Source organism: Podarcis liolepis (genome assembly GCF_965112155.1).
Source record: "Podarcis liolepis genome assembly, chromosome: 1".
Lineage (NCBI taxonomy): Eukaryota > Metazoa > Chordata > Lepidosauria > Squamata > Lacertidae > Podarcis > Podarcis liolepis.
In genome coordinates this window covers 86,354,025-86,381,055 of record NC_139554.1, presented here as the reverse complement: position 1 = coordinate 86,381,055, position 27,031 = coordinate 86,354,025, and the positions used below count along the sequence as shown (strand labels likewise).

At 44.6% G+C, this 27,031-nt stretch overlaps 1 protein-coding gene across 1 annotated transcript in view; it reads right to left on the bottom strand.

The window, feature by feature from the left end:
- Positions 1-2,016: 2,016 nt before the first annotated feature.
- LOC310701047 (protein lifeguard 3-like) overlaps positions 2,017-27,031 on the bottom strand; it is a 32,684-nt gene continuing 7,669 nt past the window's right edge. The window contains exons 2-12 of the mRNA XM_083491111.1: positions 12,284-12,524; positions 10,914-11,008; positions 9,973-10,037; positions 8,900-8,953; positions 7,518-7,568; positions 7,105-7,144; positions 5,476-5,513; positions 4,688-4,775; positions 3,829-3,924; positions 3,240-3,293; positions 2,017-2,632 (exon numbers count right to left, since the gene is read on the bottom strand). Of these exons, the coding sequence (XP_083347237.1) occupies positions 2,486-2,632; positions 3,240-3,293; positions 3,829-3,924; positions 4,688-4,775; positions 5,476-5,513; positions 7,105-7,144; positions 7,518-7,568; positions 8,900-8,953; positions 9,973-10,037; positions 10,914-11,008; positions 12,284-12,503 (948 nt within the window). The 5' untranslated portion in view covers positions 12,504-12,524 and the 3' untranslated portion in view covers positions 2,017-2,485. The remainder of the gene's footprint in view (positions 2,633-3,239; positions 3,294-3,828; positions 3,925-4,687; positions 4,776-5,475; positions 5,514-7,104; positions 7,145-7,517; positions 7,569-8,899; positions 8,954-9,972; positions 10,038-10,913; positions 11,009-12,283; positions 12,525-27,031) is intronic.

The following is a 27,031-nucleotide window of genomic DNA, read 5'->3' as shown; positions in this document are numbered from 1 at the left end:
ATGTACTAGCCACTACTGTTTGAACCAACACGCTGCTTCTGATAAACACTTTGGGCAATTGCAAGGTTAATATTCCTCCAAATTGCATAAATGCATAACACTTGCAGATAGACACACTTCTGGGTTTTGAGCACATCAGGGACAAGTCATTAAGGTAAGTCATAAATGGAGTCTGGTGTTGTAATCCATGCAAATAGGTTCACTAAATGGGGTTGAAGCAGGACGTTAGGGTTGTGAAAGCCCAAAGATCATTGTAGGGTTAAGAGGGACACTTAAGGGTGGTGGCGGCGGCTGCCTCCCGGCACCTGCCACCTGAGGTGGTTGCTTCACTTTGCCTAATGATAGGGCCAACCCTGCATGCCCCTGTTCTTTCATTTGTATTTCTATGGTTGGGGGAGTGTTACAGAGACATTAAAAAATGTATTGGGGAAGCAGCAAACATCAGCTTACAGTGCGTAGGCTTCTAGTAGTCTGGGAGTATAATACATGAGACTTTGTGGCGTCAGAGTGATCAGACCTTTGTGCCTTATTGAGACTGCAAGTGCACCTCAAAGTTGAAGAAAAAAACAGAATGCAAACACAAAGGAAACAGGAAACCGACAATAACAGAAAAGATTAGTTCAGAAACCACACCATGTTTCCCAGATCTTCTGAGACGGGAGGAGGAGTCAACCTGCTAAGCAAATGGGCAACCAGTGTATATCTCTTGCCTAAAGGTTTTACATGCTCAGAGTCGCACTCCTGCCAGCAACAAAGCTGCAGTATTCTGCATTAACTGCAGTTTCCAAGGGAAGTACAAGGTAAGCCCCACATAGAGTGTACTGCAGTAATCCAGTTTTGAAGTCACCAGTGAGTGCACTACTGTGGTCAAGATCTCCCAGTCCAGGAAAAGCTGTAGTGGTTGCACCCGTTGCGGTATAACATTGCATGCCAATCTGGGGAGACCATAAGTAACAAAAGGCACAGCCCTATCGATCTCTGACTTGGGTTCCAATTGCTTCAGAACAGGTACACCCTTTCCCTCCCTTTCTCACTTTTTTTTAAGCACGAGTCTGTGGCAAATCGTCATGCTTACAGTGTATCTAGGCTTTTGGGATAGATAGGGATCCTTTAAATCTTTAGAACAAGGTGTGTATGCTGTATGATTTACTGTGCACATAACTACTGTCTGAAGCAGCACCCAACTATTGTCAACACTATCCTTTCCCCAACCTGGTGCCCGACAGATGTTTTAGACTACAACTCCCATCAGCCTCATCTGCACCTACATGACCTCATCAATTTCCATGACTTTCAGTATCACCCAGTTGTATTATTTGTTTTTGAGAAACCCATGCTGGGTCTCCGTAATCACAGCATCCTTTTCTAAGTGCTCACAGACCGACTGTTTAATTATTTATTCTAGGACCTTTGCTGGTATTGATGTCCAGCTGACCAGTCGGTAGTTATGAGGGTCTTATTTTTTCTCCTTTTTGAAGATGGGGACTGTCATGAAGGAGTGATTCTGTAAGCAAGTATTGCTGGGTGGGGGCCCTCAGGCAGATGTTAACAATTAGTCCCCAAAGTGGGAACAGATGATGGGGCTGCCTGCCATGGGGAGGAAGATAATATACCATTGACTAGACTGCTGTTTGATGTCTGTCGCTGGTGCCAGAGAAGATGGCAATAAAGCCTGATAACCCATTCAGTGCCTACGTGTGAGTTATTAGAAGCTTAGAGGGAGGACTCAGGAAAGTGATCTCCTCCTTGACAGGGACAACATTTGCCTGTCTCCAATCTGCAGGGACATTGCCTGTTCTTCAAGAATACTCAAAGATTATACAGATAGAGGCTCTGAGATTACAGCTGCAAGCTCTTCTAGTTCCCTTATGTTTGTTTTGTATTTCATGTTGATGAATGTAATTATTACATTTGCATTTTTTTATAATGAAAGTTAATAAACATTGAAACAATAATAATAACAATAATAAATGCAATCAGCATAACACTGCCCCCATCACATCAGTCTGGGAGATCTTATTCAAAAATATAAATTTTATTTGCAGTTGTATAGTTGAGCCCTGGATCTTTGGATGTTCTAGCTGGAAGGGCCATCTACATTTTAGATAAGTAAGCTGACCAAAAACAAACAACCAAACAAAAAATACAAATAAGAGATAAGTTGAGAGGGCTAGGATACATCACTCAAAAGCAGTGATACAGATTCCTGTATCCAGGGCATCAGATACAAAAAGGGGGTTCCATATGTGGAAATGGAGAAATAAACGACATTTTACAAATTAGAGTCAATATCTACAGCGTATACAATGTATCATATCTTATCTTTAGCTCTGTCCACTATGTGAATCCCTTAGTAGCGTCTATACATTCTAGGAGGTGAGAGCAACGCAGCAGAACATTATATTAAGAGAGTCGAAGTCAGGGGTCCCCTGAACTTCTAGGGAGGGTTGCCAAAGTTCTAGCACAGAGGCACGGCCTCAGCTTCCTAATCTCTGCTGCCCACAATCTGCAAGAGGAAGGTGAAGATGTAGACTATGTCTGTGTAGATCTTGAGGGCGCCGTAGACATATTCCTCAGGGCTCATGGCGTGTTTTCTGTTGCCCAGCAGCAACTGGGTATCATAGGCAAGAAACTGTCAAAAGCCATGAGGAAAGCAGTTAGTCACAAGTTTGAAGAAATTACCAAAATTTTCCTCATTCCCCGAGTTAGCTACCACAATCCATGCATTATTTTGGTACACACATACTGCCTTTGTCATACTGCAACCACACCCATTGTCCTAATTACTACACCTCTGCTCTGAGACACTTGCAATTAGCAACCTACCCAGTCACCCAAGATAACTAAAATTATATCTAGGTGGTGAGGCCAAGTCTTCACTGCTGCAGAGGGTGAGCCACAAATGTAGCAGCCATAGTACTGCCCATCACACTATGATGACAGCAAACCAGAATGAACCAGAAAGACATTAAATATTGTTTGGGAGGGAGAGCCACCACACAGCCCCCATTGAAGCTGTGCACTGGGCTCTTTCTTGCTCTCTGTTCTTACAGCCATAAGCCTTTAAAGCTATCAAGTAAGTTGCTGTCTACCCCAGCTCCCCCAGGGGACAGCACAAGCTACAGGCAAGGTTATGTTCTCCCACCAGTATTGACTGCCTTGAGTCCTATTGATGTAGGGCAGGCAAGAAACCTAAATGACCAGCAATTATATATACACAATTATATATATCTACTAACCAGGGTGAAGGCAATGGCACCAATGCCTGCATACAGCATGTGGAGCCAATAGACCTGCAAGGAAAGAGAACCAAATGAGTCGTTGGCCTGCAAGCGGAGTGTTTTGATTGAATTAAAACTTCACTGACAGCATCTCTAGGCCTGTCCACGGAGCACAAATAGGAGCAGCGGCTGGGAGTGAAATGTGAGCATCAGTACAGAGTCAGGACCCATTTGGAGGAACTGGAGAGTGCGAATTGAACATTTCAAAAAAGAAGGTTGGCAGGACACTGATTATCCAGAACCCCCACATCACTGAGCCAGACACTTGGTTAGTTGCAGTGATGTACCAATATTAGCTGGTAACTGATGGGAGCATGCAGTGGTCAAATGCAAATCACACACACGTGACCAATTGCTTGTAGCTGTAAAGCAGGGTAGGGAACCTGTGCCCGCCAGATGTTGCTAGATTCCCATCACAGCCCCAGACAGCATGGCCAATGGTCAGCGAGGATGGGAGTTGAACTCAAGCCACACCTGGAGGGCAACAATTTTACCATTTACATCACCAATCCCTTCCCAGGCCAAGCTTTCAGTGTCAGCTACTTACGTATTTGAAGGCCAGAACAATGGCTGTGATAATCCCAGTCACCATGACGACAATGCCCAACACACAGAACAAGCCGGTACAGGATGTGAAATCCACCTGCCAACAACAGCAAGACACATTTTGGGGGAAAGATGCAGATAGCAAGTAGCCCGCTCTACACAATACCACAACTTGCAGGAGACTTCTTTGCTCTACCAACTCCAGGATACAGAAGACACACACACCAGGGTGGATTTGATTTAAATCACTAGTCAGTAAGACTTGATTTAAATCATATTTTCACAGAAAGACTCATTCTCGCTGGCATAATCTTAATATTTACAACCAGATGAAGGTTTCATTTTTGGAATAATAAATTTTCAGAGAAGTTTTTACAGTTATATAAAAAATTACTGATTTGGTAATACTATTAGAAATACATTGACAGATACTTATAAAATTATTTTGAGGTTTAATAAGTTAACTGTTTATATATGGACAACTTTTCTGCTGTACTTTATTGGAAGGAGAAAAATAATCATTTCCTTAATAACAATTTAAACAATTTATTTAACTAAAACAATAACATTATAGCATATATATCCATGTTTGTTAACTGATGTGGTTAAACTTTTTTAAAAAAACAGACTGAGTTTCAGCACACACAAAAAACTTAAAACAAATCCTGATGAATAACCTTTGGACTATAATTAACTTAAATAGAAAACTATCTTTAGAAAGATTTTTCCTGCAAAAGCATTTTATTTTAAAAATCCAATTTAAAATTTTAAAAAATCCAATTTATTTTTTAAAAAAATCATTTATTTTTATCCACACTGGACCACACCAATGTTACCTTCAAGGAAGAAGCAAGCCTCACCTTTGTCTGGAAGCAGAAGATGGTGACAATTATGGCCACAATAGCTGTGATTATCATGCAAATTATAACAGCCTTTGTAGAGTACATGCTGAAATAGAGAGTTAAATAATTATTTTTACCTAAGGGTCTGGGGGGTTTGTTTTTTACTTTATGATAACTCTTTTGCCACTGAATCCTAAGTGCACAATTTAGATCTAAACTCAGGACAAGTTACATACTGAATAGCAAGGAAATGCAAAGTTGAACACGTCTCAATAGAGCAGAATTAATACCGTTTAGTCATTAAGAGACAGAACATTGTTTTGACTTAGCATTTCAGTTTTAAATGCATTTATTTAGAAGCAAGTCTGCTTACAGCTTTCTTTCCAATATATACCAGTCTCAACCCTTAGGATTGCAATCATACCTCCCTGCCGCAAACACCTCAAGGCATGGAACCTACAAACCTTCCTTTCTAGATGGGCAATGCTCAGTGTGGAGTGAGACTTAAATGAATGATTTCGGTGTAGGCTGGACACACCAATAAGGCTCAGGTATTGGAAATAGTTACACAGCAGCAGGTGATACAAGCAGCAGAACTATACTTGGGCCAAAGTGGCTTCCTTGAGGTGATAGAACAAGAAGTTTGTGTAGCATCATCAGGGTCCTCAGAATCCTGTACCTGATTCAAATCACAGCTGTGAGATGTGAGAATGGATGTCATCTTTGTGAAAGTAACCTCTAACCAGAAGCTCAAGTTTAATTGCTAGAGAGTAAGCTAACGATGATGATGATGATGTTTATCTTACCTAGCAATGGTGCCCGTCATGAATCCCATGGCCAGTGTCTAGAAGAAAAATAGAAGGTAAAAGTGAACATTGCCTTCCTGGCATATCACCATAACCTCAAAGAGCTTCAGTTCTGCAATAGCTTCAGATTAGGATTTGTCAAGTCTGAAAACCAGGTGAAACTTTTGTTTCTCATACTTTCTTCTTACAGATGCTCTCATCAAGTAAGCACAGTCCTGGGGAATAGCACAAGCTAGTAAGACAAGGAGGGAACTGTAGCTCCAAAGCCCTACACATCTTAAGACCAGGGTGCCTTAGAGCAGGTGTGGCTAACCTGTGGCCCTCCAGGTGTTTCTTGACTCCAACTCCAGCCAGCCCCAACCAGAATAGCCAAGGGTCTGGACTGAGGAGCTGTAGCCCAGCAACATCTGGGGGGGCATGTTAGCCACATCTGCTCTAATGTAACCTGGTCCTAAGCTGTTTGTCAGGCCTCCTCGTTGTGTCTTTTTCACTAGTAATGGAAGGCACTTGTATTTAGGCAAGTTGTTAATGTGTAACTTCTCATTTGATTGCTGCCAGTTTTAAGGTGCAACATCTTTTATCTCTGCTGCTATTTTGAGTTTGTCTGACCTTTATTTTTAAGTGTTTGGTTGTACTAAGTTCTTTAGAAACTGGTTGTTTTATTTGTACTGATTTTGGTGGAAGAGTGGGATATAAATAAATTGTTTTATTATTAATCCCTTAACAATAACATTTTTGCCAATCCATGACTACATAGTCCCTGAGGACACCTGTTACATTCACAAAGTGGGGCCTCAAGAGAAATATAAATCTTTGACTGAACTGCCTGGAGTTGCTGCAACAAAGAGTCTCCAAAATTTAATATGGTGTGATATCCCCAGAAGAGTCTTGTGTACATAATTAGACATAGCCTTCAGATCTAGACTGGGTGTACATCCAAAATAGCTGATTAACCTTTTATTCAGATTAAGCTACATACAAATAGTTTCAGGTGTTGACTGGAGTATAAAGCAAGACTAGGCATAGATAATTTAGTATCCCTCAGCGCTCTGGTTTTTCTGGAATTTTTATTTTTTAAAAGTTTCCATCAAAAACCCATCGTATCTACGCTACGTAGTCCATCCCAGGACTGTGTACACTGGCATCACACTAGGATCTGTGCTCAAATCCAAACATAGCCTTGAAGCTCAGTGAGTAAGACCTTGACTCAAAACAATCCCTCAGTCTAAAATGCATGTAAGGATTCAGGTAGGTAGCCATGTTGGTCTGACACAGACAAAATAAATAATAAAAATTAAAAAAATTGTCCAGTAGCACCTTAGAGACCAACTAAGTTTGTTCTGGGTATAAGCTTTCGTGTGCATATGCACATGAAATCTTATACCCAGAACAAACTTAGTTGGTCTCTAAGGTGCTACTGGACAATTTTTAAATTTTTATTTATTTATTAGCATATAAGGCTACAGAGAGGATGCCATGGGGCTAGACTCATGTAAATGACTCTGAGCAGTGAGGAGGAAGAGTGGAATAAAAATGTTTAAAATTTAAAAAAAAAATTGCACCACCACCGCTGAGGGAATTCACGGAAAATTCCATTGCCCAAGCCCCATGAACAACTTGCCTACTTACAAAGATGGTCAGAAGGATAAGATTCCATGGGAAGCGTCTCCTGGAAGAGATTGAAAAGAAAGGAGATATGTAAGCAGTGTCACTAGGGCCAAGTGTTGCAGCACATCCTCCCAGCTGTAGGCATTTTTCACCAGAGGCAAAGAGGCCAAGTGAGTTGCAATCCTACTCTAGACTCCAAAGCAGCCTCTGGGTTCAGGCTTCATTCAAAGTGGATGCACACCCCTCCAGACACTGCACCGCTGGCTCCAAACCACCCACAAGTAATGAAAGAAAACGGTGTTTGGGAAATTGTTGCACAGCCTAGTTTTCCCATGTTGCCCAGCTGCCACTCATTTCAAAACCCCGCCTCACATTCAGCCACTCACCTACCTATACATCCCACAGTCACCAAGAATATCCAATGTAACACTCACCGTGGGCCCTCACAGCATGCCAGCACCAGGTAAGTGACGAAGAACACAGCACTGGGGGAAGGAAACAAGAGTGAGATGTTTGAGTCATAGGAGGACCTTGCATCTATCAAGAACTTTGCATCCCTCCCTAAAGACACAAAAAGGCTGGGATTTCAGATGCACAAGAGTTGAATATTAACCACTAAACCCTGTTTAGTGGTTAATTTGGCTTCAATTGTTGTGGTGTGGGACCTCGATATGTGACATTTGCTGACTTAGGAGAACTCAGGGCACTGGTGCCACTCCTGAGCACCACTTCCGACGCCTCAGGGGGAGTTTAGTCTCTGTGGTTTTCTCTCTGTACATAACATCTTAGCAGAGCTAGGCTTGTTCACCACTGCTTCTACTACAAGCTCTACTCTCTTGCACATGGAAGTTGGTGGGATAGACCAGGGACAGGGAACCTATGACCCCCTGGATCTTGCTGAACTACAACTCCCATCATCCTTGGCAATCAATCATGGTGGTTGGGGCTTATGGGAGATGGAGCCCAGCAACATCAGGAGGGTGATAAGTTTAACATCCTGGGACAGATGCCCAGCTATCTCCAGGCTCATTCCACTTCTCACAGGATATAGGCTATTTGCAGCCCAATCTGATGGGTAAGTCCCACAGAGTTGGAAGCGACTGACTTCCAGGCAAATGCTCCTCCTATGCACCATGTTCCATGGCAAAGTTCTGTACTACTCAAAACAGCAGTAATGAGAAATTGAGGGGGAAATGCAACCACATAGGAGCATCAGCACCAAGGCAAGATATCATTGCTGACTTCTAACGATCATAGACCTTCTGCCCCACCAATCATGCCAAAGGGTGACAACAGATACACACTTGGCCTTTGGGTGATGCCTGTAAACATGCAGTGGTATGGTTTAACCCTGTGGTAGCAAGCTGTGTGCCTGCAATGCCTGGCCGGGCAATGAGGTGATTTAACCTGAAGTTCCAGCCCTGCTTCCACAAGCAGAGTTGCCAGCTTTCTGGAGAACCCTGGACAAGAGGCTTTCCCATCCCCAAAGAAGGGTGTATCTATAGTCACCCAGATCCACGATAACAGAAAATACTGATTTAGCCCAAGTTGTGCCACGGAGCTCAGAACAACACCATGAAGGCTATTTGAAGGCTACTAGCCCTGGTGGCTGCATTCTGCTTCCATTGGAAAACCACAGGGATGCTCTTGTGCTCCGGCTTGCAGGTTTCCCATGGGCTTCTGGCTGGCCACTGTGAGAACAGGATGCTGGGCTGCATGGGCTATTGGCCTGATCTAGCAGGCTCTTCTTATGTTTTTAACTGAGCAGACAGACAGCACAGCCCTGTAAGCATATTGGAGAGAAGCCAATACTTACTAAGATACGTAGTAAACAGCAACATTTCTCCTTACAAAACTGGATACGGGTTCACTGTGGAGGGTGAAAATTATGTAATATAAATATTTTCTCTCACATTAATTATCACGGGAGGCAGGATGCTGCTTCTGCAAGAAATCCGTATGATCCCTTCATACTCCAGTCTCTATCCTCACTGCTACGTATTAATATTTCCCCCGTGTCATCCTCATAAGGAATAGATCATGAACAGAAGACAACTGTTAAGGACATACTCCAATTGCAGTGTAGGATAGAGGTCTCCCAAACTGTAGTCTGAGGGTCACTGGTGGTCTGCAAGCTTTATTCAGGTAGGCTGTGGTATTTCCACATTAATGACACGATTCATATTTAGTTTTAATTGTATTTCTATTGCTTCTTTTATTTCTTATATTGTATTTCATTGTACTACAGTCCTAATTCTATGGAGTGAAAATTGTTATACAATATAAGGAACAAAATAAGCAATAGAAACACACTTAAAAACATACAGCATCTAGCACAGCGCATTGCAATTGCTACAACAAGCAGGGGGGAAATCATTAAGTGGCCTGACAAGACCCTCAGCAATTTTCAAGTGGGAGTTTGGGAACCACTGTTCTAGTAAGTACCTAGAATAAAGTCAGAACCATTTTTTCCTGTGGTTGTAAAAAGGTGTTTCTATTTCCCTGGTGGTACTAACTCGAGTAAATAATAACTCCAAGCATTTAGTATAGTGCTACAACTAACTGCTGGAGGGAGAATTATGGCTCTTTTAATTTTACTACCAAAGATACCCCTAAACTGTTTGTTCTCTTTCCTTATCACCATAGACTGGGTTGAAATTGAATAAGAAGTAAATTATAGAACCAGTATTATTCCAACAACACTATTAACTATTCTGGTGTCAGCATGGTTAATACTACTGGTGGAAGCTGAAAATAAATGTCCTGAGCTTCAACATGAACAAAGGGGAAATTAAAAAATACATTGCTTTGCTGAGCACCATTATTTTGCGGACATTTCTCAGTAGGGAAAAGCACTACTGGTCTGTGACGGCTGGAGCAAAAACTTACACAAAGGTGAAGACTGCAATGATGGCCACAGTTATCAGCAGCTGCAGAGAAATGATGGTGTAGACCTAGAAATGAAGACATGTGGTATACATGAAGCTGTGTAAATGCACAGCAATGCCAACCTAGAGACTGGAAATGAATGGTGCTCATTTCACTGTCTTTTGAACTGCAGTAAATCTTCTAAAGAACCCCTGATTACAGAGAGGGCCAGATGCTTCCAACAGATTATGCTGCAGCCACCTGCAGTTCACCTATCTGTTTGCGGGCTAGGAGTTTTTTCTAGACTCTTGCCCTAAAGCACAGGTGGGTACCCTTTGGGCCTTCCGATGTTACTCAACTAAAACTCCCATCAGCCCCAACAAGTATGGCCAATGGTTAGGGATGATAGGGGCTGTAGTTTAGCAACATCTGGAGAGCCCCAGGTTCCCTACACTTGCCCTGGGGGATATAAACTGAGTTTGCTACCTACCACATACCATTTGGGAAAGCAAGAAACAATGTATTTCTGAACTGCTTCTCACCTAGGTGTTTGGATGCTGTGCTCAGCTGTCCTTCCTTACAGTTCTGCATTTCTGAAAAGTTACACAGTCACCCAGGGATAGCAGAAGGGGGGGCTTCAAAATGCTAGCTGAAAAAGCAGCATGGTTTGTTTTATTAACACTGTTAGCAAAACTTTCAGTTCTCTAAAAGGAGGCCCTGCCCCTATCGAGTCTAAATGCTTAGTTGTCGCCTTGTAACCACAATTCATTCATTTCTGCAGAACGGGGCAACACTCCTCCTAGCAGAGTGAACAGACTCCTTTGCAAAAATACCAAGGGTTGCTCTCTGCAGATTCTCTCCCTCTGACACAAGGCAACAGACTAGCTTCTTCCAAGAGAAGTATCCATTAAAGCAGAGGCTGCAATGGGGGACCATGCAGTGGTAGTTCCTCAAGTTATTACCTTGCGGATGAAAACGTGTCTGACTTTCTTGTCATCCCAGTCTGCTGTAGTGAAAGTCCCATCCTCTCCAGCAGCGCCGCCACCATAGACATCTCCTGTCAAAAGGAAGACAAAATGGTGGTATTTATTCTACATTAACTTCACCTGCTCTAACTAGAGAAGGGAAGAACCAGGAACAATTTCCTAGCCTGGGTTGGCATAGTATTTTCAGAACCTTCTGGGGTGGGTGTGCAAAGACTTGCCTCCCATACAGTCAACTCTTTGAAAGGCTGAAAGTCTCTCAGTGCCCTCTGAGCTCTAAATTCACCCTCTCTAGCTACTCATTATCTTCCCCTAAAATCACCATCTCCCATATGCCTTTCCTCTGCACCGATCATTCAGGTTACTTAGATCTCAGCACCTGGGTATTTACTGCCAGGGAGCTGCTACTGAAACCAAGCCGCTTGATTGCAAAATCTCCTGAAGCTGTGCATTAAGTACATATTCTTCTCAGACCACTTTATGTGGCTAGAAGTGTATTTGCCTCAAAAGGCAATTTTAGCTGCAGATCAAAAGGAGTGGCCTATTATAGCACAAGCCTTTCTTTTTAATGCCTCCTCCATGATACACACACCCTTTAACTTCCTATTAACATAACCTAGATTTGATTACCACTCCATAGTTCCATATTCATAGTCACTAGAGCAAATGAGAATATTCACTTTGCCCATCCATCCATATAAGTATAATGTAAGCATGAAGGAAACCCACCCTTTTAACCAGGTTGTTTGAAAGTATAATATGGCAATTAAATCAGGCAAATATATCAGAGGTAGGGAATTTGTGTCCCTCCGGATATTGCTGGACTACAACTCCAGCACATGCATGCATGCACACGCACACACATACAATTCTGTCCCCTGCCAGTTGCCCTGGGACTACAAAGCTGGATAGAAGCAGACTCCAGCCCCACCACATCAGCTAGAAGATCAAGGGGTCACTGGGAGGCTGGACTCCCTGCCTCTCAAGAAGACCATAATGGCAAAGCCCAATCTGGCCCCTTTTCATAAGCTGCAGAAAGGAGCAGCTGCTTTCGTGCTTGCTTTATTCTTCCCTCCCCATTCTTCTTTCCTTTTGTGTTATCTCCATTAGATTGTGAGTCTGCGGGCAGGGCAGTGCCTAGAAAAGTTAGGACATTTTAAAAAGGAGAAAGAGGAGGAGGAGGAGCAGAAAGAAGAGGAATATTTAATACTTCCTTCTTTTGTAGCCATCTAGTTGTGGCATTTCGCTACTCCCTTTTCCATTTGTTTTTCAGCTGGCCAATCCCCCACCCACTCATGAATGTATTCCCCCTTCCCCATCACAGGAGGAAAACATATCAAAATGCATACCAAAGCCCATTGGGACCGTAGGCATAATAGGAACCGGCTGTGGATAACCCCCTGGTTGCGAGTAGCCTCCAGGCTGTGCGTACCCACCACCATATGGTGGGGGCTGGGGCTGGGGCTGTGGGTAGCCTCCTGGGTACCCCGCAGGATATCCCCCCGCTGGTGGAGGATAGAGGGGGTTCCGATCATCGTAGCCTGGCGGAGGAGCAGAGGGGCGTGACATTTCTCAGCGAGGCTCCCAGCACTGAAAAACAAAAGAGGTAAAACCCTAATAGCGCACCTGCAAAATAAATTCCACCGTACTGAACAAAAAACCATGCAGATCACCCTTTAGATATATGCATCACCTCTTGTGTCTCGATGGTGCATCAGAACCAAAAATGGCCAGTGGGGGGAGCCAAAAGGAAGTCACAAGGAAGCAAATGTCATGCTGAATAGAGCGGTCCAGCAGAGCAGGCTTCACCAATCTGGTGCCCTCTGGAATACAACTCACATCAGTGCTACTGCTGATGCAAACTGTGCTCTGAAACTCCTGGAGGGCATCAGGGGGATGAAGGCTGTAGTAGCAGAATCCTAAAACTAAAGGAAGAACATATTACTACCTGAAGTTGGCTAAGCAAGGGTTGGAGGGCATGTATCCTTCAAGCGCAATGCTTTGGCACTTATTAACTGTTTAATTTTTAGGCAGTGTCATTGATAACCTCCACCAACTTTGCTCTTTATTTTTTGTCCTCTGCTTTTAAAGGAACGTGTGAATTCCATATAGGACTTGAGAGAGAACTAAGTGACTAGTAACTTCTCAAAAAACCCGAGTAACGTCCCTTTTTTCTCGTCCCAAGAGTCCTGCGTGCATCTTATGATCCGTCTTGCATCTCAAAAGGCGAATCTAGCTATTTCTGAGAAACCCCTTCCTTCCACATTATAGCTCATGATTGTTATGAAATGAAGACTTTGAGAATGGCACCACACAGACAGAGCTTTTTCTTCGCCACCTCCTCTTGCCTGATAGGGTGCTGCTGCCTTATTCCAGATCAGACTATTAGCCTATCTAATTCACCACTGTCTATATGCTGATGAGTGGTTGCTCTCCTGGGGTTCATACAGCTGTCTTTCCCAGTCCTATCTCGGGGAGGTGGGCTTCAGCATGCAAAGTAGGAACTCTTCCACTGATATATTGCCCTCAAACCTCCCTCAGACCATAGTTACACAGTGGAAAACATATATAATTCGACTTAAATAAATTTGAAAAGCTTAATAAGGGCAACAGGCAAGATGGCATAGTATATTCTCATTGAATCAGTGCCTGCAGCCTAAAACTGTACAGCACATTCAGTCATTTAAAATTGTGTCCACAATTTAAAATACTGTATTTATGTGAATCTAATGCGCCATCGAATCTAACACACAATTCAATTTTCAAAAACCTTGAAACCAAAAGCAGTTTTTTCTGGCAAATGTAAATGCAGCATCAAATCTAATGCATATCCTATTTTTTGCGACATACTTCAGCCAAAAAAGGAGTGCATTGCATTTGTCTAAATACGGTATAGGCAATAGCTGTTTTGCGCATGGGTTGCATCCCTGACCCCTACACTTGTCGGCAGAGCATATATAAGCTCACCATGCTCCCGTGACGCTTCCTTTTCCAGCCACTTCTGGGTTGTGGTGATGTGCACGTGCATGGTTGTGCATGCTTTGAATGCGCATAAAACAGTCATTGCCTATATGCACCTCTGGCCTGGTACTGGCAACGTATTTACCGGTATATGGAGCAGTAAAGAGGGAGTTTCTTTGCTCCACAACTTCTGATCCATTACATTTCACTGTAGAACAGCAAGTGGTGTACAGTATATGTACAGCAATGCCTTGGCATGTCAGCAGCATATCTTTTAAAAGAAGCCCATCAATTCTCATTTCAGATTTCTCCAGTGACTCCCTAAAGGAGCTGATCTATTTTACCTGTTGCTCATATATGTATGACCTCCCAGGAGATAGGATGGCCCTTTCAAATGCGTGTGGTGCCAGGGCAAGAAGAAAATCAGAAGCCTACCCTGGACCAAAAAGCAGTTAATATTACCGGTGTTATAATTCCTGTCAAATGATTATGCACACAAGGACTTTGGGCATGATGCTGGTCAGAAGAGAGAGAGGGAGGGAGACCAAGGGAGAGAAGTACAGCCTCAGGATAACTCAGGTTTGAGACACAGGAAGAAACTGACAATCCTTTCCACTACTGGCCTGAGATTCCTTTTAACATTCTTCAGGGTGGACAGCAAACCAGCCCTTTTGTGCTGATGCCAGTTAGCAATTCCAGAACCATTTCTCAAGAGTGCCCTGCCCACAGTTGGGCACTTGAATGCACAGCTTTTATTTATTTATTTAATATAGTTATATATCCCTCCCTTCTAAGGGAAAACAAGCACAAACGAGCCCAGTGTTTTCACTTACCACCGTACATGGATGGCCACAACAGAAAGATGCTCATTAGCAAACCCCTCCCCAGCCCCAGCGCCTGCTTATTCCATGGCTTGTCAGCCCTTCTTGCATGTAAAAGGAACAGATGCTATCGCTGGAGTGAAGAACCTTTTTAAGCATTGTTTTTGGGCAATCTTCCAGGGTCCGCATGTCAGTAGGTGGTGGGGCCAGAGGCATAAGCAGGCAAAGCAATGAATGTAACATTTCACCTTTGTAGAGGAGGCAAGATTTCTGCACACGCTTAACTCACCCGCCTCTATCCTCCACTCAGGCCGAGTTCAAGGACATATTTCAACTGGGCAAAACCAATTGAGGAGAATGTGAAACATGGCCAGTGAAAGGCATGGCCTGGCGAGAGTCCCAAAGGCCAGGCAGAGAGGCCTAGGAGGCCACATTTTGCCTCGGGGCCTAAGATACCCCACCCTGTGCTATGGTTATGCTTGTGTCTACAACAGGACAATGCCAGAGTTGTATACCCAGTTGCCCAGTCGTATGTACACACCATACGTTTAAACTATGCGGCTTCCTTCTAAGGATCCTGGGAACGGTACTTTATCCAAGGTGCTGGGAATTGTAGCTCTTTGAGGAGCAAACTACAGCTCCCGGGATTCTGTTGTGCTTTAAATGTATGGTGTGCATGCAGCCTGTGTGACATGTTAGAATCACGCCAGGCAATCAGTGAAGGAAGCTTTTGGGAAAGCTGGAAGAAATTTGGTTGCCTCCCCATCCCAGTCCCCATTCAGGGTGTTGATATGCTACAGATGTGTGGGGCAGGCAAGGCAAGTAGAGCAGTTACTTCTGCAGACTTATTCACAAAGCTAGAAAAATTCCAATCAGGAAAACAAGTCCTTTTTTGAAAAATTGTATCGTCCACAATCTTGCTACGGTGCTAGGCAATGACTGGATATGCTAAGGCTACAAACTCAGGGATTAATGAATCTGTATGTCACAAATTCAGCCTTAATGGCAGAGCATGTGTTTGGCATGCAGAAGGTCCCAGGTTTCAATCCTCTCCAGGTAGGGCTGGGAGAGACCCCTGCCTGAAACCCTGAAGAGCCTCTGCCAGTCAGTGTAGACAGTATTGAGCTAGATGGCAATTTCCTTCCTATGTCCCAATGAATATAAAAAAACAGATGTTGCTGCTCCTAGGCCTCTTTAGGAACAAACTGTACCTCAACGGCGGCTGCTTAAACAAAAGTGCCGACTATGAGGCCAAAGGCTGCCAAGATGGTACGCTCCCTCAGTTGCAAAACATTGACACTCCTTTCTAGCTTGTTCTCACTCACCCACAGTTTCTAAGCAAGCTAGTTCTCTAGGGAAAGAGGGCAACTTTCTCCTGAGGAGACTCCTTGCGGAGAGGAGAGCCTGTGTGAACAGATTAATTTTGACCAGTCACAGGTGGGCAAACATATGGAAGCCCCCTGGGGAGGGAGAAGAGAACATGGCAGCCATCCATGCCACAGCAGATGCAATATTTTCCGTACACCCCCCCCCCTTTCCCAAAAATTATTTTTTCCTTTCAGGGGCCTATGGGGGGAAGAGGGAGAAGTGAAAGAAAGTGATTTCGCAAGACAACACAACATTGTGAGAAGCAGTTCAGAGGAAGGGCAAACAAATCCTTTCCGGATGTATAAGGGAGCACTCACCGAATAAACAGGGAGAACTTGAACACAGAGAAAAAGGAATGGTCTGCTTGTTTTGCAGAATTGACGTTTGCAAGGCAGTGCTATTATTCCCTAGTCAGTTCTGAGTACTGAAAAGAAATGGAAGGAGGGGTCATGATAAGCAGTTTAATGATTAGTTTAAAAACTGGTGCAAAGGGCAGCATTCTTCCTCATTTTCCATGGCTTTTTAGTTGGAGGGAAAGTGAGAGAGAATGTGGTCGGGTCCAGAAAGACAAGATTTGTCAGGAAAAGCTTTTTGCCTGACAGATATAATTGGGTTCTTCCAAAGTGAGGTTGTTGAGACCTTGGCCTTCCCGTCCACCAAAGACTAATTTGCACTTTATTGTTTACCCTGCCTTGTGTATGTACCTAAGAGGTTGGATGCTGGCACCTCTAACTGCTGCTTTGACAATTCATATAGTGAAAGGAAACGGGAACTGATAGGCCAAGGAAGTTACATCTGCCAGACTACTGATGCTTATGTAAACATCACCCTTTCCTATCTCAAAGCATTGCTTTCATCTTCAGCACATGTTATCTCCTCTCCATGTACATGGGGGACGGACGGACAGAAAAGATGCCCCATTCATTTCCTGTCTGGCTAGAATGAGACCAAGGGAGATCTCCTAAATCATAATGGAAAAGGTACTGTGACTATAAAGTATCTTCTCATTGATATCATCTGATCAAACCCTAACAGGGTCGAGGAGTGAGGGATAATGTAAAGTACAAATGCCAGTTTCTGCAATGGCTTAACAATAGTACAAGCCAAAGGAATTAACAAACTGAGAGAAAATTTCAGTGGCAAACCAGGAATGGGGAACCTGTAGCCCTCCAGAGGGTCCTTGCCATATTTGGCTGGGGCTGATGAGAGTCGAGAGCTCCAACAACATCTGGAGAGAGTAGACACAGTTCCCCCATCATTGCTATACACATCTGCAAATACACTGAATTTATACTGCTGCAAACAGCAGCCACACCAGGGAAGAAGCTGCAAGGTCAGGGTTAAATTAGGTTTACTTAAAATATTTAGAAATACAAAAGGCATTTTGGATCTATAGTGTTGACACAGGGCAAACTATAGGATCTATAGTGTTGACACATGCCCGTTATCTCCTGCAGGAAGTTTATTTTAAAGGACTATCCCTTATTCTCTAATGTCACAATTTCCTATCCCATAATGCTTTCCTAAACTGGCTTCACAAAGTAAGGATCGATCCTTTGAAAACAGAGCGAAGGACATCTAGCAATCCTAATTAGGCTTAAAGAATACAGTTGAGGGGAGACGCCCAGTCACATGAGCAGAGAATGCACCTTCCAGTGTTTGGAGAGCATGGGTGGGGACCCTCAGGCCAAATTCCTTTATCGGGCCTCTCCTCAAGCCACAGCCCTCACCAGCCCTGCACTGAAACCTTCTTCAAGGTTTTTGCTTGGCTGGAATGCATCCATGAACTTTGAGAATACTGCATCTCCTGCTTGGATGGATCACTGGGAAAACATGTGCACTTTTGTGTGGCTGGAATGCAGCCTATGGTACAAAAGCAAGTGTCAATTCTGTTGTTTGCCCACTTTTGCCTCTGGCTACGCCCACCACAGGTATGTGGTTTCCCAAAGATTTCCTATGAGGAACTGTGGCCCTTGTATGGAAAAAGCCCACCTCTATAAATTTACAATTCTAGACAGCTGCAAGGACTCGAGTCAAAAGCAAGGCTCCAGCAGAAGTCAAGGGATATAAAGGTTTAGATCCTCCATACTAAACTGAAATTAGACAACACTTAAATCAATGGGATGCACTCACCTTTACTTAAGTTTCTGTTGAAATTGATGGGCCTTAAGTGAATAGAACTTGCCACTTGGTCCAAGCTCGTTTTTCTTTTTTTGCACTCCCCTTCCTCTCCTCAATAACAAGCAAATTCTTTTATCTGACAGTAAAGCAAATAGTTCAACTCCAAAGGTCATAGACTACACTGGATCAGATGCCCAAAGAACTGCCAGAAGGAGAAGATGTTGCAGAAATGACCAGTTAAACAGGTAATGGGTGACTGGAACATCCCTACCTGCCTGGAGCGGGGCAGGTGTGTGTGTTGTTGAAATCCAGAAGGGGGTATTTGTGAGAACAATTATCAAGGCCCCCTGGGCAGGCCAGGGAGCAAGAGCAAAGCCAAAGGAATGGAGGAAATAGTGGTTCCTATTCCAGTACAGTACTTAGAACTATAGCATGCATTAAAAAGAAACTGCCAGAGTTGTTGGGGGGGGGGGGGTTGTAACAACTAAACAATAAACATAAAACTAGCAAGACCTCTCTGTCCAAGTACCAAAATACTGTGGAGCTACCATACAGGAACTAGTCAAGATTAAAGCAGATACAAATACTTTAACGCACTCAGGTAATTTTCTCTAATGATCATTTGTCACCAAGGTCACATTCCAGTCGTCACTCTTTGTTGTACTTGGCAAAGTGCCAAGAGTAGAATGATGTCTTATGCACCTCCCTTTCCTATCCTTGAAAATTTGTTTACATTACGTTTAAAAAGCGATTTACAGAGCAGATTTCTAGAACCAACAGACAATGATCAAAGGATTTGAAACAACCATTTCTACTGGCCTAACTCACCTCCTGAAATCATTTTGGAAATGCTTTGCTAGATGGGAGACCTACTTACGTTGCAATACCACTACTCTACAGATTTTATATTCCCCCTGCTGTCGCTACCACCACCCTGGCAGATATATGTACGTTTGGGATGGTTCAAGCCTCTCTTTCTCTCTTTTTCTATAAAGTTTTATTCAAAATTAAAACAAGAAATATTATCCAAAAGCATATCATCCTTGTTTTCCCTCCATTTTTCCTCCCTCCCCCCACCCTCCCACATAAAACCCACCCGCCCCCGCCCCCTGACTTCCCTCAGTTCCAGTCTTTGGTTTCTCTGAGACTGCTGTTTTCTGCATGTTACAAAGTTGTATAGATCCTCAAACTATTTAGCTGATTATTATCAATTTAAAGTTTGTGAATGTTTATTCAAAACCTGCCAAGGAGTCCAGTTCACTTTGTTGCGTCTTCAGACACTTTGTAAAGGGTTCCCATTCATCCTTAAAGTCACAGTTATCCTCGTCCCGTAGCTTATATGTCAGTTTTGCCAGTTCTACATAGTTTGTCAATTTTTCTTGCCATGATTCTTTAGTTAAGCCTCTCTTTCTCTTGACTGGTTTGTATTTTTACAGATCTATATTTTTTAATGCTAGCTGCCTTGGATGCCAAAATCCTGGCAGAAGAATTACATCCCCACCCCAATGTGTCATACAAATCTGACACTAAAAAGCTGTGGTTTCGCAAAGTTCCAATATATTTTAGTAAAAAATAAATGTTGCTTTAATATGGAAGAAGAGCAGGAAGTCCAATATTCAACCACCCAAATAGGCGCATCTTAAGCACATGCTCCGTGTTGAGGTACAAACTTGGTAGACAGTACAGTGGTGCCTCAGGTTACAAACGCTTCGGGTTACAAACGCTTCAGGTTACAGACTCCGCTAACCCGGAAGTAGTACCTCTGGTTAAGAACTTTACCTCAGGATGAGAACAGAAATCGCACGGCAGCGGGAGGCCCCATTAGCTAAAGTGGTTCCTCAGGTTAAGAACAGTTTCAGGTTAAGAACGGACCTCCGGAACGAATTAAGTTCTTAACCAGAGGTACCACTGTACAACAATTAGCAAAGAAAACAGGTGGTGCAACTATTAAGCAGGTTGCAGCTCCTTGTGTACACTGGTGCCACATGCAATACAGATGTCTCTTCCTGCAGAGTTTGTTCTATTCTTGGCTCTCCAACCTGGCAGCCTGTCCCTCTGAGTCAGGCCTCAAGCATGAGACTAATTGAGGCAAAGGGAGTGGCGCAGAACTCCACCTCCCAACACACTCGGCTCAAAGAGAATGCTCTGGAGGCAGCAGCTACAGTATGAAGTAAGGCAGTACCAAGGAAAGCCAGGGAGCTCTGGGCTTGAAAAGCCTCTGTGTCCAAGGGCTTCATCTAGATTAAACAGCATCTGCTGCAGCAGCAGAATAAACCGCCAGTCGCCACCTTGTCTACATTTATCTGTTAAGTTGTGTTTTCTGCATTTATGAAGCCGCCCCATCGTGAGGAGTTCTATGGATGGCTCACAAAGTGGCTTGGGAGAGCAGGGACGGCACAATTAACAAAAATGACACAATTTAAAAATACAATTTAATGCTCAATTTAAAACTAAGAGCATAAAACACAGGGTATTTAGAAGCTTGGTGTGAACAGGAACATCTTCACCTCCTGGTACCCAAAAGGCCATTATGACAGTGGAAGAAACTCTGTAGGAAAACCAGTCCCTGAGCAGGGTGCCAGTGCTAAAATGATTCCCTCCCCAGTCAATTCCCAGGGCCAACTGGTTTTTCCCACCACACTTCATTTGGCAGAGGCACTTTAAGCCAGGGCTTTGGCATAGGATCTTACAATGTAGTTAGGTCCACATGGCAGAAGGCATTATTTCAGGTAACCATATCCATCATTGCCCTATGGTGAATGACTAAGGAAGTTATTTAACCACGTAGCCTCATGGGTGGGGAGTTGTGGTTGGCTCCAATAATAATGAAGAATCTAAAGACTCATCTAAAGCACTGGAAAAAGCCAATGACTAAGTTCACTGCTTCAGATGCAAAACCAGAAGGAAGTCTAGTCTGACTGGGTCCATGTGAGTTCTGTGAGCTCCCTCCATTTGCCTTGCTTATCTGGGTGCGTTCAGCACCCTGCCCGATAACAGCATAATGTTACAGGCTGCAACTCAGCCAGGGGAACTCTCTTTCATAATGAGCACACCACAAACTTCTTCAATGAAGGACGAAAGTCTCTCCTTAGAAGGAAAAGGGGGGAGTGTAGTAGAGAGTTTCTGGCTTCAACAACATTAAAAGAGTATATGATTTCAACACATAGATCAAGAATACACCAGCCCACCCCACATCCCTGCAGCTTCAGAATCTGTTTTGACTATTCCTAGTTTACCCAGACAAGTGTTATATTAAACATAATTGAGGGTATCTTGGTGGAGCATTTTCACCACGTCAGGAGCTAGTGTTTCAGAGGAGCTGACACTCTTTCTTACTCACAACCAGCTCTTAGGCATCTTACACACAGCAGCAAAAAATGCTGATCAACTCATGCATTGACATTTCATTTATGGTAGCCATTATCACATTCCTCAGGCAGCAGAGCACTAGAAAGGAAGCTGTTAGTGGCATGTGTTGCACCAGAACTAGGTTTGCTTCCCCTCGACCCACACGCCAGAAAGCCAAAAGACCACAGCTGGGATCTCTTCTGCTGCTCTCTCCCAGAGCAGAGCTTTGTTGTTGTTGTTAAATACTTATTTCCAGACCTGCCTAGAAATCTCATGAGACAGGTGGTTATTGGGGCAAATGTGAACATATCAGTTGCATTTCAGATTTGCATAAAGACTGAAATGAGTAGTAATAATAATAATAATAATATTTTATTATTTGTACCCCACCCATCTGGCTGGGTTTCTCCAGCCACTCTGGGCGGCTTACAACAAAGACCCAAAATACTCTAAAATGTCACACATTAAAAACTTCCCTGAACAGTGCTCCAGGTGTCTTCTGAATGTCAGGTAGTTGTTTATCTCTTTGACATCTGATGGGAGAGCGTTCCACAGGGCAGGCACCACTACCGAGAAGGCCCTATGCCTGGTTCCCTGTAACCTCACTTCTCACAATCTCACAGGGAACTGCCAGAAGGCCCTCGGCGCTGGATCTCAGTGTCTGGGCTGAACGATGGAGGTGGAGACGCTCCTTCAGGTATACAGGACCAAGGCCGTTTAGGGCTTTAAAGGTCAGCACCTACACTTTGAATTGTGCTCAGAAACGTACTGAGAGCCAATGTAGGTCTTTCAAGACCAGTGTAATGTGGTCTCGGCAGCCGCCCCCAGTCACCAGTCTAGCTGCCACATTCTGGTAGTTTCCGGGTCACCTTCAAAGGTAGCCCCACATAGAGTGCATTGCAGTAGTCCAAGCGGGAGATAACTAGAGCATGCACCACTCTGGCGAGACCGTCTGCGGGCAGGTAGGGTCCCAGCCTGAGTACCAGGTGGAGCTGGTAGACAGCTGCCCTGGATACAGATTTGACCTGCGCCTCCATGGACAGCTATGAGTCCAAAATGACTCCCAGGCTGCGCACCTGGTCCTTCAGGGGCACAGTTACCCCATTCAGGATCAGGGAGTCCTCCACACCAGCCCGCCCCCTGTCCCTCAAGAACAGTACTTCTGTCTTGTCAGGATTCACCAGCCCGCCCTCCAGGCACTCACACAGGACCTTCACCACCTTCACTGGTTCTGATTTGAAAGAGAGGTAGAGGTGGGTATCATCTGCATATTGATGAACACCCAGCCCAAACCCCCTGATGATCTCTCCCAGCGGCTTCATGTAGATGTTTAAAAGCATGGGGGAGAGGACAGAACCCTGAGGCACCCCACAAGTGAGAGCCGAGGGGTCTGAACACTCATCCCCCACCACCACTTTCTGAACATGGCCCAGGAGGAAGGAGAGGCACCACTGTATGGCAGTGCCCCCAGCTCCCAGCCCCTCCAGACGGTCCAGAAGGGATGGTATGGTTGATTGTATCAAAGGCCACTGAGAGATCCAGCAGAACTAGGAAACAGCTCTCACCTTTGTCCCTAGCCCGCCAGAGATCATCAACCAGCGTGACCAAGGCAGTTTCAGTCCCATGATGAGGCCTGAAGCCGATTGGAAAGGATCCAAATGGTCCGCATCCTCCAGGCGTACCTGGAGTTCTTCAGCAACCACCTGCTCAATCACCTTGCCCAAGAATGGAAGATTTGAGACTGGGCGATAGTTGGCCATACTGGCTGGGTCTAAAGATTTTTTTTTTAAGAAGCAGTTTAATGACCACCTCTTTCAGCGGATCTGGGAATGCTCCCTCACAGAGAGAAGCATTCACCACCCCGCAGAACCCATCGCCCAGCCCTTCCCGGCTTGCTTTTATTAGCCAGGATGGGCAAGGATCAAGGAGACAGGTAGTTGGTTTCACACATCCAAGCAGCCTGTCCACATCCTCGGGGGTAATGGATTGAAATTGATTCCATGCAACTTGACCAGACAGGGCTCCTGCACTTTCCCGCCCAGGCCCTACTCCCACGGTGGTGTCTACCTCCTTCTGAATATGTGAATATGAGCGACTTTATCTGCAAAAAACTTTGCAAAATCGTTGCAGGAGATCTTGGGGTCTTTACAAGACCCCGGTGGTAAAGGTGGTTCCGTTAGATTGCAAACCACCTGAAAGAGTCTCCTGCTACTATTTTCTGCAGATGCAATAGAGGCGATGAAGAAAGTCTTCTTCGCCATCGCTATCACCACTTGGTAGGCTCGACGTTGAGCTCTAACCCGTGTCCGGTCTGATTCAGAATGAGTTTTCTGCCACTGACACTCTAGCTGTCTCAGCAATTGTTTCCTCGCCCTCAGCTCCAAAGAAAACCACGGGGCTGTCAGGGCTCCATGCAATTGGAGAGGGCGCTTCGGAGCCAGACAGTCAATAGCCCTGGTTAACTCCGCATTCCAGCGGGCCATCAGGGAATCAGTTGAAAGGCCATCAACATGGGATAAAGCATCCCCTACCACTCTCTGGAAACCATTTGGATCCATTAAGTGGCAGGGGCGGACCATCCGAGTAGATGTGATCCCAGCAGGGGACAAAAAAATAAGAGCACTACAAAGTCTTATCTGGCAAGAAATGCTAAACTGAACAAAATAACAATCGGCATGGCCTAATGGAAATGGCTCACCACTGGTACGCCAGAGGAAAGCAAGGCCTCTTGCTGACACCTTTTTAGCTCCAGGTGGCGCAATATTATGAAAAATGTGTCTGTACTTTGAAAGAGAAGTACAATCAATTAAAAAACTGGCTGCAGGAAGTGAGGGGAGGTACATGCTCGTTGCTTTTCTCTACACCAAGTCAGTTCAATAAATTGAACTCTCAGCTCACACTACAGCCAGCTAGCTCAGGGGTCTGCAACCCGCGGCTCCGGAGCCGCATGTGGCTCTTTTACACCTTTGCTGCGGCTCCGGGGTGGATACTAGTGAGGGGAGGAGGCGCATTGTGCGCCCCGAGACTCCCCACTGTGGCGGGCGCTGTACTGGCCGTGACGTCGCATGGGGGCGGTGGGTGCATTAGTCACGCACCATCCCGATGTCACCTTCCCGCCCACTGTCAGATCGCGGCTCCGGAGATATATTTGTTTTAAATGTCGCAATAGTTTTGCGGCTCCCAGGTTTTTTTCCCTTCGGAAACGGGTCCAAGTGGCTCTTTTCGTCTTAAAGGTTGCAGACCCCTGAGCTAGCTAAAACTCAGATAATGTGTCCATACAGAATGGACTGATTTAGGTTGAAATGAACAGAAGTTGGCTTTGGTGTGTAGTAAACAGTCCATGTCCACCTTCCCATGTTAGCTTTCTGCAATAAGAGCCACTGCAGAGCAACTCCTTGAGGAGCCCCATGTCACGTGGAAGAAATCTACTCCAGCTATGGCCCTCCCAAAGACAGAGGAGGGGCTGATGTAGAGAGGCAGCACGTAGCAGACTTCTCTCACGTGCCAGGAGGCTTTTCACACCATTGCTTTATGTCACAGAGGCACCCATGTCGCAGAGAGGCAGAACACTACGCATCCAGAAAGCCAACAGGCATGCAACAGAGCTAGTTGTCTTCTGCCTGGTAGTTCTCACTCCCTTGTCCCTCTGACTCACCACTGCCATCACCCCATTCGAAGATACGGCTGTACTTTCTATGTTTGTCCACTACAAACTCCCCTTGTTCAACCTCTCAAGATAGCAATTGTTTCCCTGAAAACAAAGCATGGCTTCTTCCATATCACTCCGCTGCAGGCAGTACAAGCCGATGGAGCTTGTTGTTGGGGCGAGAGAGAGAAAACTTCCCACATCTGTGTATAGCGGGGAGAGACGGAGAGAGAGAGACAAAGCTGCTTCCTTCTCTCTGCCCCACATTGTCACCAGCAACTGCATTTGCTTTTCAGAAACCATGGAATCAGAAGCCAAATACAGGGAGGAAGTAAGTTAGCAAAGTGCCAGAGCTAAAAACATGTCACTCTTGCATTCTTGTTGCAGCAACCCTGCTCTAACCACCAGCGATGGCTTGCTTGGCATACATCCTTGGTGTTTTCTGCCTTTAACGGGACTCATTTACAGTCTGTGGTTCTTTAAGGCATTTATAGCACATGCCTAATTGCATCTACTCAGAAGTAAGCCCTACTACATTCAGTGGGGTCTTCTCCTAGGTCAATGGGGTTAGGATTGTAGCCTTAATCAGTCTCCTTGAGTGAAGGCTGAAGTGCCAACATGTAGCTTTGTAGAACAGTTCTTCCCACACAACCAGGAACTGAAAGTACAGCATAGCAGTACCATCGACTCAAGAAAAAAAAGCCTGTTCAGGGACTCACTAATTATCTGCTGAGTCACTGTCACATGTGATTTAGGAATTAGATGTGGTCCTACTTCTTCCCTTGGAAAAGGAGTCAGGAGGGGAGGAGCCTAAAACAGAATGGTCCCAGAGAGAGAGGGGGAAAGCTTCTGATTTTTTTCTAGGTTTCTAGAGGAACAGGTACCTGTTGCAGCAAAATCAAGCCTTGTGGCACCTTAAAAACAAACTGCTTTTTTATTGCACAATGCCAAAGTCTTTCAGGGCTGTAGCTCAAGGGTAGAGCATCTGCTTTGCATGCAGAAGGTCCCAGATTCAACCCCCAGCATCTCCAGGCAGAGCTGAGTGAGATTCCCTGTCTGAAACCCAGCAGAGCTGCTGTAGTCTGTGTAGACAATACTGAGCTACATGGACCCAATGGCATCAGTCCGTATAAAGCAGCTGCCTGTGTAAGAGCTTGGAATACATGGCATTTCATACTATGAATAGTGCAGTGAACAGCAGCAGAGGCCTCGCACCAGTCTGTTTTTAGCAAGAGACTCTAGATCCCAGAAACTGAATAATTCTGAAAGTGACGAAAGTTTTTTTGGACAGCGTCCACTGTGATCCTATCGGCCTTAACACAAGCTGCAATTCTTTCTAGGTCATGAGACACCAAAGCTAAAAGCAAAACTTCTGACTTCTGCAAAAGAAAAAAGATCTATGGGAAACGCCTGCTTTTGTTTTCTGCCCTTATTCCCTAATACTTTTCTTCATAGCTGTCAACTTTTCCCTTTTTTTAAGGGAAATTCCCTTATTCCAAATAGGATTCCTCGCAAGAAAAGGGAAAAGTTGACAGCTATGCTTTTCTTTATACTTGGAACCCAGCGGATGCCTTATACAAACGTTTCTGTTGGCTAAGTTTTCAAAAACATTAACAATACTGGGCTGCACCCAGCTAAGTTTTACTCAGAATAGACCCACTGAAATTCAGGAACATGACTAAATTGGGTTCATGAATTTCAATGGGTCTACTCTTGTGTAAAACTTGATTGATTACAACCCAGAACTCCCACGGTGTCCAATGGGGCTTATTCCCAGGCAAGTCTGCTTTAGGACTGTACCCTCAGTAACATATCTGCAAACGGCCACTGCA